The sequence below is a fragment of the Rhizophagus irregularis genome, chromosome 14 (genome assembly GCF_026210795.1).
Source record: "Rhizophagus irregularis chromosome 14, complete sequence".
NCBI lineage: Eukaryota > Fungi > Glomeromycota > Glomeromycetes > Glomerales > Glomeraceae > Rhizophagus > Rhizophagus irregularis.
In genome coordinates, this window is record NC_089442.1 from 4887107 (window position 1) to 4897787 (window position 10681).

At 24.8% G+C, this 10681-nt stretch overlaps 1 protein-coding gene across 1 annotated transcript; it reads right to left on the reverse strand.

Moving 5' to 3' along the window:
* Positions 1 to 4112: 4112 nt before the first annotated feature.
* OCT59_006740 (uncharacterized protein) lies at positions 4113 to 4479 on the reverse strand (the record flags this gene model as incomplete). The annotated part of the gene is made up of 2 exons (XM_066141473.1): positions 4113 to 4134; positions 4301 to 4479. The coding sequence occupies 2 exons, from the start codon at positions 4477 to 4479 to the stop codon at positions 4113 to 4115; spliced, it is 201 nt and encodes a 66-aa protein (XP_065998255.1).
* Between the last annotated feature and the right edge of the window lie 6202 nt (positions 4480 to 10681).

Genomic DNA, 10681 nt, shown 5'->3' on the forward strand with positions numbered 1-10681 from the left:
TGTAATATCGAAAAAACATCCGAGTCTAGGATAAACTCGTCTTAAATCAATTTTCAGTTTATTAATAGCGAGAGAATTACCAGCTATAATATTCTTAAAATAACGTTTAATATAAAATTTTATATAAGGTTAGAATTACTAATTTGTTATTATTATTAATTATTAAATAATGCTGTAAAAAATAATATTTATATAAACAATTTAAAAGTGGTAATATAAATAATTATATTAAATACTGGAATTAAATTTAAAATTGCAGATATTTCTTATGGGTAATTACTTTATGGCAAGTATTATGGCAAAATACGATGTTATAATAGAATCCACCTACTTTTAATAAAAGCTATAATAAATGTAAAAGTAAAATTTATGTATTATAAGTGTACTGTATAAACATTTTAAAAATCTTATTATTATTATAAATAGATAAATTACATATAAAAAAGAAAATATTATATTATTATAATTTTTTTCTTCTTTAATCTAATTATTGACCAATAAATTAAAAAAGAAAATATTATATTACATTATCCTTTTTTTCTTTTTTAAACTAATTATTAACCAATAAAATTGCAATAAAAAGTAAGATAAATTTATATATAAATATTAAAAATTTTATAATAACCTTTATTGTTTAAAAAAATCTTTGATTAGATTTTTTAGTTAAATAAAATATGAATCTTACTAATTTGCTTTCTAAGTAAAAATCACCCAGGTGATTTCACTTATAAATAATTTGCCAAAATCAGATGATTTCACAAGTTTTAATAAATTTAATAGCAAATCTTATTATATAATTTTTATATTATATAACAATTATTATATAGTTTATTTTGTTTATTTCCTAATAAATAACTCATACATACTATAAAAAAACTAACATAATTTATTACTAATTTATTGAACATTTGGTCATCATAAAGTATAATGACCTAGTTGATTGCATTTTTTACAATGCCTTTCTTTTTTTTTTACCAACTTGACTTTTTATAACTTCTTTACAATTTTTATTGGTAATATTAATTATCTTATAAAAATATTTATTAAAACTATTTTTTCAAAATTTTGATTTAGTTAAAATTCAAATCCAAAACTATTTTTTATAATAAAATTAATTACTTAAACTGTTTTTATGCTTTTCTGAAACTAATTATAATGTAAAAAAGTTTTGGATTTACCAATTTTTTCATTAAAAATAAAGTTTTTTAGATTTTAAATTTATAGTTAAATAAGTTTTGGATAGCAATACTAATATCTTGAATATACTTTAATTTTTTTTTTTGAAATTTACTACATGACCACATGACTTATATCTATGATGAGATTATCTACCTTTATGTTATACTTGTAATAAATTACCAATATGTATAAAAGTCAGATTTTCCTATTATTCAAATAATTCTGCTTTTATATTCTTTATAAAACATTTTACTTGATCAACAAATTCATCAATTTTACCAGTTCAAACAGCTAAATCAAAAACTTTTTTAGCATATTCTATACCAAATCTATACTTTTATTTAGAACACTGACTGCAATTACATAACATTTATAAGTATTTACTTAAAATTAATAAGATGTTAAAATGAGGGTTGCTCTAATGATTTATCAGCTAATTTATTTTCTTTAATATAAAATAATACTATTATTTTTCTCATGCAGTCACGCTATTCAATATTTTACTTATTATTATTATACTAATAATGTGAAATAAGTAATATATAAAATTGTATATTAGTTGAATAAGACATAATTCAAAAAAAATATCTACATATAATCCTTTTATTAATAAGCTAAAACAAGTATATAAATGTAAATTATTATTAAAAAGAGTAATATATTTTAGTTTTGAATGTTACTGTAAAATATTATTATAAAATATATTTTTTACTAATGAAAAAATAAAGATTGAGTCCTTTGGCCTAAATCCTTCATTAATAGTGTACATATGATTATTTTTGCCAAAAGTTAGCAGGTAGTATAGTTTTTGCTACAAATTAGAATTTTCAATTAGTTTTATGTGTATTGTATTAACTTTTTATATAAAATCTTAATAAAGAATTATATATACTGCAGCAAAAAAAAATAAAGATTAAGATTAATCATAATCATTCTTTCTATTTCTTATTTATAAGAATCATTTATTATCTAAATTTTTTTTTTTAAAAAAAAATATTTTTAAATTTTAATAACTATTTTTAACTTTTGTTTTTTATTAACTATTAAACTTACTTTTAGAAGTAGTTGCTAATCTTCAATTAATACTATATCATAGTATAATGATTGAGCTATTTAAATAGACGCATTACTTTTGAAGAATTTAAAGTATTAAGTATTTATGTAAAATTTTATTAAATTTAAAAAGTATTCATCTATTATAGAAAGTATTTTTCTTATTGGAATTTCATTTTTACATTCACTTAATATTACTCTTTTAATTATTAGTCAAATATTCTTTGAATTTTTTCAACGACATTAGTTAAATATGAAGACCTATTTAATTTTTCTTTAATTATTTTATTAGTTACTTTTACTTATTGTATATTTTGAATTTTAGTAATAAAATTTTGATTACTAATAATAAAACTCATCCAACTTTTTTTATAAAGATATAAAATTTTAGTGAAATATTGTTTGCAAGTTGAAAATTCATTAAGCTTTTCTTATCTTTTACAGAAACTTCAAGTTTTCAAATGATATCATTTTGATATCATTTTAATATTGATTCAATATTGATTTAATATCAATATGATATCAAAATAAAATATTATTATTTCAATATTAAAATGATATCAAAATAATATCAAAATAATATTAAAATGATAATTGAAATGACATTGAAACAATATATTTAAATTTTACTTAAAAATATCATTTCAATGTCATTTCAATTATTATTTTGATATCATTTCGATATTAATTTAATATCGATTCAATATTAATATGATATTAAAAATGATAATACTTTATTTTAATATTATATTAAATTATTAATATTAAATTGATATTGAATCAATATAAAAATGATATTGAAATAATGTCAAAATAATACCATTAAGATAAACTTAACATATTAATTTTATATTAATTTAAAATGTTAAGTTTCTGTAAAATTTTATTTCAAATTTTTTAAAATATAAAGAATTATATATTGCTAAAATTTTAGCATAAAAAAGTTCAAATTGGTTTTGCAATTTTCTTTAAGTTTTTTTTTCAAATTCAATTCTATATGAAAAATACAATGAAAATAATATATTTCTGAATAGTTATTTTTTACAGCTAATATCAAAACTGAATTAACATTATAATACAAAGTAATTAATATAATATCATAAAAATTTTTTAATTCTTGTAAAGTCCATAAAAAAGTTGCTTTTGTTTAATTTTCTAAAATAGCTGCTACTACTATTAAATTTCTATAATTATTATTAATAACTACTGATATATCACAGGAATAAGTAATTGTATATTTTTTCTTAAAATTTTTCATATATACTCAAAACTTTATATACTAATATATACTATATAGAAAAAATATAATATCTGGTAAATTAATTGTGTTAATTACACTTTTGTTTTATTGATTATTGAAAAAAAATATAAAAATACAGGTTTAATATATAATGACACTATTTCAAATTAATTTATTTGGTTTTGCAAGATAATCTAATTATATTGCATAAATCTATCACATTATTAATCATATTACCACTGGTCAGAATAGTCCATTTTGGCAAAATTTTAAGTTCCAAATGTTAGACGAAATTTGGTCTGACCTTAGCCGATCAGTACCAAAAAAATCGGCAACTAATTTTATAGGCGATTTGCATCGTAACGCCTGCCACTCACAATTAGAAATTGGCAAAGTTTCGGAATTAGTTAAAAAAATCGGCTGTACATATCAATAAAATTCGAACTTGCCATGCAAATGAAATTCGTCATAAACAATCGACTATTCGTCTAAAAATCGATATTGATTTAAATTGCCGATTTGCAAAAATAAATAAAATCGACCATAATAATTTTGATGAAATTTAGCAAATTTAAGTTTTAAAACAGCGATTTTATTTTAATTGATTTACCAATTATTTTAATTAAATCGCAAAAATTTCCTACAAAAATAGTAAAAATTTCCTACAAAAATAATACGAAAATAATAAAAAAATCTAATCCACAATTCCACAAAAAACCCATAATTTTCAAAAAAAAAATCAAAAAAAAACTGACGAATCAATCTAAAATTCGAAAAAAAGTTAGTATAACAAAAACTCAAAACAAAAATTAAAGTACAAATTTATACCATTTGTCTGTTTCATCTTCCATTTCCGGCGATTCTTCCACTCCAATTGGTTCTGATTTATTCACTCCCATTGGTTCTGATTCTTCTGTTGGTTCCGATTCTTCCATTCCCGTTAGTTCTGAATCTTCTATTACCTCTATTTCATCTATCTCCGCTGACACTTTCGCATCTTCCGCCATTATAAAATTATCTATCGTTTGAATCAGCGTTTCTGGCTCAGAAAAGTCGGTATCGGCCAGCGTATTCTGCTCCATGTAGGTCCAATTTGGAGCATCTCGTGGATGATGAGAGATGATATTATATATCTCATCATCATAATTTCGCGTTCGTATCAGTTGTGCAGATTGAAGAGAAAAAGCGTGTTGGTCCAAGATATTTTGTAATAAATCTATTAACTATTATTAGAAAAAAAATCAATCCTATTACGAAAAAAATAAAACAAATAAAAAATAAAAAATAAAAATACGACAAATAAGTTATCGAACCTCTTCAGATCTCCAAGACCACTGGTCGAAATAGTCCAAATCGGCTAGAAATCGGATGTCCGATTTTAGGCTGAATTTGGTGATAAATATGGCCGATTTATTAATTTAGGCAAAGTTCCGATTGGCAGGCCGATCGATGCCGATCAGAATGTCTGAATTGTATCTGAATTGCTTAGTATTTTTAATCCGAATTGTTTAAAAAATATTATTTATAAATTTACCGAATTGCAGTGAATTTATTCTGAATTATGGTAAATTTGTGACAAAATTTTCTGAATTGTAGTAAAATTTATTCTGATTTGTAGTAAAATTTATTCCAATTTGTAGTAAAATTTATTCTGAATTGTAGTAAAATTTATTCCGATTTGTAGTAAATTTTATTCTAATTTGTAGTAAAATTTATTCCGATTTGTAGTAAAAAATTTAACCAAATTTCAGTTGAAAGAATGGGACTACTATTTGATTTAATAATTCTGATTTGTATTCTGAATTGTATCGCAAATTACAGTAAATTTTATTCTGAAATTTAAAATATTACATATACATATAAAACAATTTCACCAAAAATCATCCCAACTTTCTAACAAATCGGTATACGTTAAATTCCTTAATTCCCATTTGTTTCTACAAATTGGAGATGATTTTCCTACAAAAAAAAAAAGAAAAAACATTAAAATAACTTTTTTTTTAAGTTTCAAGTTTCAAAAATCAAAATGTTACCTGTAGAATGCAAATCGAAGCCAATTTCCATACAAAAAAATTAATAAAATATAATAAAAAATGTTAAATTAAACATTTTTATTAAGTTTTGTCAAAAAGTTTCGAAAAATCGAAACTTTACCTGCAGGATTCCGGTACAATTTGGAGCCGATTTCCTGCAAAAAAAATAATAAAATCTAATAAAAAAATGTTAATTTAAACGTTTTTTTATTAAGTTTCGTAAAGTTTCGAAACTTCAAAACTTTATTTGCGGGATTCCGGTATCCAATTTGGAGCCGATTTCCTGCAAAAAAAAATAATAAAAAATAATAAAAAAAACGTTAAATTAAACGTTTTTTTTATTAATTTGCGTCAAAAAGTTTCGAAAATTGAAACTTTACTTGCGGGATTCCGGTATCCAATTTGGAGCCGATTTCCTGCAAAAAAAATTAATAAAAATAATAAAAAAACGTTAAATTTAAACATTTTTTTATTAAGTTTCATAAAGTTTCGAAACTTCAAAACTTTACTTGCGGGATTCCGGTATCCAATTTGGAGCCGATTTCCTGCAAAAAAAAAATAATAAAAATAATAAAAAAACATTAATTTAAACGTTTTTTTATTAATTTGCGTCAAAAAGTTTTGAAAATCGAAACTACTTGCAGGATTCCGGTATCCAATTTGGAGCTGATTTCCTGCAAAAAAAATTAATAAAAATAATAAAAAAACGTTAAATTTAAACGTTTTTTTATTAATTTTTTTCAAAAAGTTTCGAAAAATCGAAACTTTGCATGTGGGATTCCGGTATCCATATTGGAGCTGATTTCCCTGCAAAAATATTAATAAAAATAATAAAAAAACGTTAAATTTAAACGTTTTTTTATTAATTTTTTTCAAAAAGTTTCGAAAAATTGAAACTATGCATGTGGAATTTCAGTATCCATATTGGAGCTGATTTCCCTGCAAAAATATTAATAAAATATAATAAAAAACGTTATATTAAACGTTTTTTATTAATTTTTTTCAAAAAGTTTCGAAAAATCGAAACTTTGCATGTGGGATTCCGGTATCCATATTGGAGCCGATTTCCCTGCAAAAAAATAATAAAATATAATAAAAAACGTTATATTAAACGTTTTTTATTAATTTTTTTCAAAAAGTTTCAAAAAATCGAAACTTTACCTGCGGGATTCCGGTATCTATATTGGAGCCGATTTCCCTGCAAAAAAAATAATAAAATATAATAAAAAACATTAAATTAACCGTTTTTTATTAATTTTTGTCAAAAAGTTTCAAAAATTCGAAACTTTACGGTATTCCTACAATAATATTAAAAAAAAAAACGTTAAACGTTTTTTTCAAAGAAGTTTTGAAAATGCGAAACTTATCTGGAATATCGGCGTCCACGTTGGAGCCGATTTCCTATACAAAAGTGAAAAAAAACGTTTTTAGTAATATTAAAAAACGTTTTTAGTAATATTAAAAAACGTTTTTTAAAGTTTCGAAACTTTTATTTTGAAATTTACCTTTGGAAATCAATATCTAAGTAGGAGCCGATTTCCTATATAAAAGTATAAAAAAAAACGTTAGAAAACGTTTTTTTTATAAAGTTTCGAAGAAATTCTTCGAAACTTACCTTTGGAATTCGGTATCCAAGTAGGAGACGATTTCCTATATAAAAGTATAAAAAAAAAATGTTAGAAAACGTTTTTTAAAGTAATAGTTTTGCAAAAAAAAATTAATAAAATCAGAACGTTAACTAATGTTCTGATTGAAAATATTAAATGAAAAGTTAAAAAACGTTTCGTAAAAAATAAAAATGTTAAAAATTGGAACATTATTTCCGATAAAAAATTAAAAAAAATCCCAAAATGTTTAAAACCGTTTTGTTTAGGAATGAAGTTAGATGAAGATAAAGTTTCGAAACTTTAGTTTAAATAAAGTCTAAATTCGGTAATAGATCAACTAATTGCCAGATTAAATTTATTGTGGCTGCGGCTTAGTACATCATAAGTTGATTTTGAAAAATCGTTTATTCAAATAACTTCTGAAATTGAGCCAATTTTTCCATGCCCAAAAGTTTTGATTTCGACCAGTGCAATTTGATATAAAAGTGCCATAAATCAGACAATATTAGGCAAATTTTAAGCTGTTAATCAAATATGATAATTTTTTGCTAAATTTTTATTGAATTTTTATTGAATTGTCAATTTTCTATAAATCTGAAGTACATATTTGAATATTGGGTAAATTTTAGGTTGATTTGCCATTTTGTCAGATTTTTTTTTTTAATTTCAACCAGCATCAATCAGCCGTCAATCAAATATAATGATTTTTTGCTGAATTTTTATTGAATTTTTATTGAATATTTATTGAATTGTCAATTTTCCATAAATCTGAAGTGCATATTTGAATATTGGGCAAATTTTAGGTTGATTTGCCATTTGTCTATTTTTTTTGATTTCAACTAGCATCAATCAGCCGTCAATCAAATATAATGATTTTTTGCTGAATTTTTATCAAATTGTCTGATTGGCATCAATCAGATGTGCCGATTTATAATGTTAGTCAATTTTGGTCTGATTTTTGGCCGATTTTCCATATGTCCAATTTTTTTGATTTTGACCAGTGGACGGATTATAAACATTAATATGTCTTTTACCGTCTGGTTACTCCTCATCCGATTCAGAATACTCTGGAGAGTGATATCGGTTGTCGCTTAAAACATTCAAAAGTTCTTTTTGATCATAATTCTCCAGTTTTTCATCATTTTTGTCAAAAAGCGATTTTGCGCCTTTAACTCGTCATGCTTTTTTCTATATTTAAAGTTTTGACGAATGATGAGATTTTTTTTTTTGAAATAATAAAGAAATTATTTACTTCATTTAACCAATTGTTTCGATGTAGACGATGATTATCTTTGTCTAAAGTGCCACGTTGTTTATATAACAAACGTACTCTGCGATGTTTATGTAAAGCGGAAAGCCAAGACTTGACTTGCCTGTATCATGGAGTATACCTAGGCTTCATCGCTTCAATTAATCGAGGTATAATCTGTCGAAGAATTTCATCATTTGACTCACTGCTAAACTTTTCATCGTATATTAATTCTAGTTCAATCGGAAAAGTTTTTAGAATCGTCTTCATTTCAGCCTAAATTGAACAAAATATCGGTTTAGCGAGCGTTAAAAGTATACATTGAAAGAGGATTTTTGGACGAACCTTAGCTTCTTCTTCATTTACTTCCATTTCATCTCCAGAATCGCGCACCGTATTTTTTCCTTTCCTACGCTTTGTTGGTCGCTGATCTTCTTCAAATCCGATATCTTGAAGGTCAGATGAATATCAGCGATGCAAGCCGTCATTTTCCTGACTAAGTATATTGTTATACGATTGTAATTGGCCAACGTCTAGCCGTAAGAGAAAATCTTACCACACCACCCTCGGTTACACAGTGACATTTAGCGTCACATTGTCATGTGATATCCGCGTTCGCATTTTTTATATTTATCTGAGGGACTTAGTTTTTTTTACTAGCCTGATCCTTATTTGTCACAACCTCGGAAATCACACCCCAACAAATATTTTGTGTAACTGAGGGTGGTGTGGTAAGACTACCCAGCCGTAAGTCACGCAACTCGCCATTTGCATTATCGAGTTGCCGATTTTATTCGTCGATTCTTTCCCGTAAGTAGGCATTTTCTTCTCGGAGATCATACGTTTCTAAAAAACGTTAAAGTTGACCAGAACTCTAAAATGAATACAAAAGTCAATTGTAGCTCACCATTTACATCTCTAGTCCAATTACTACTATAAGGTTCACATATAATTGGCGTTGATTCTCTCCTATATGGTTCAGTGATGCGTACATTGCTCCTATACGGTTCGACGGTGTATACATTGCTCCTATACAGTTCAGTGGTGCGTGTAATGGGCATTAATTCCCTATGTACATTGCTCCTATACGGTTCGGCTGTACATGTAATGGGCGTTAATTTCCTATGTACGGTTACATTATGAATTGGTAGTACCATCCTGCTTTGTTACGAGTACAAGCTGAATGGTACCATTAAGCGAAATGGTCCATTATCTTTCGAAGCTTTTGGTATCGACGTTTGTTTTTGAGTTTTGGTAGAACCGGAACCGGAAGCTGCGGAATCCTGTTTCGACGCTTGTTTTTGAGTTTTGGTAAAACCGGAACTGGAAGCTGCAGAATCCTGTTTCGACGCTTATTTTTGAGTTTTGTTAGAACCGGAACCGAAAGCTGCGGAATCCTATTTCAACGCTTATTTTTGAGTTTTGTTAGAACTGGAACTGAAAGCTGTGGAATCCTGTTTCGATGCTTGTTTTTGAGTTTTGGTAGAACTGGAACCAGAAGCGGCGGATTCTTGTTTCAACGCTTATTTTTGAGTTTTGGCAGAACCAGAACTGGAAGCTGCGGATTGTTGTTTTGATATCGACGTTTGTTTGGGAGAATTAGAACTTACAAATTCCTGTGAAGAAGTTTGTTTGTGAGACTCTTGATGACTTTTTTCGACACTTTTTTTTTCAGATCGTTTTATTCTTTATAGAGATTTTAATAAACAGAAGAATAGTAAAATTAGTAAATAAAGTAGAACTTTCTTTCAAAATGACGAAAAATATTGTTCGATTTATATAAAAGTTGATCAATATAAAAATGTATTGCAGATTTTATAAAAATTACGAGAATTGTTTATCGAAAAAATAAAATTATTTTTGTGAAAAAAATTCGATTGATGGAGCTTTATAAATTCAAAATAAGCTTTCCTGAGAAAAAGTTTAGTATTTGATAAAAATAAAACCGAAATTTGATTTATAAGTTAATTAATCGTTAAAAAAGTCTAATCGAAATTAGACTTTTATTAAATCAATTACTAAAGGATTAATTTAACCAAAATATTCAAATTAATTAAAAAAATTTCTCATGATTGAAAATTTAATTAAATTGACTAAATCAAAATCTCGAAATTAAACTTTTATTAAATCAATTGCTAACGGATCAATTTTAACCGAAATTTTCAAATTAAAAAAATTTCTCATGATTGAAAATTTAATTAAATCAACTAAATCAAAATCTCGAAATTAGACTTTTATAAAATCAATTGCTAACGGATCAATTTTAACCGAAATTTTCAAATTAAAAAAATTTCTCATAATTGAAAATTTAATTAAATCG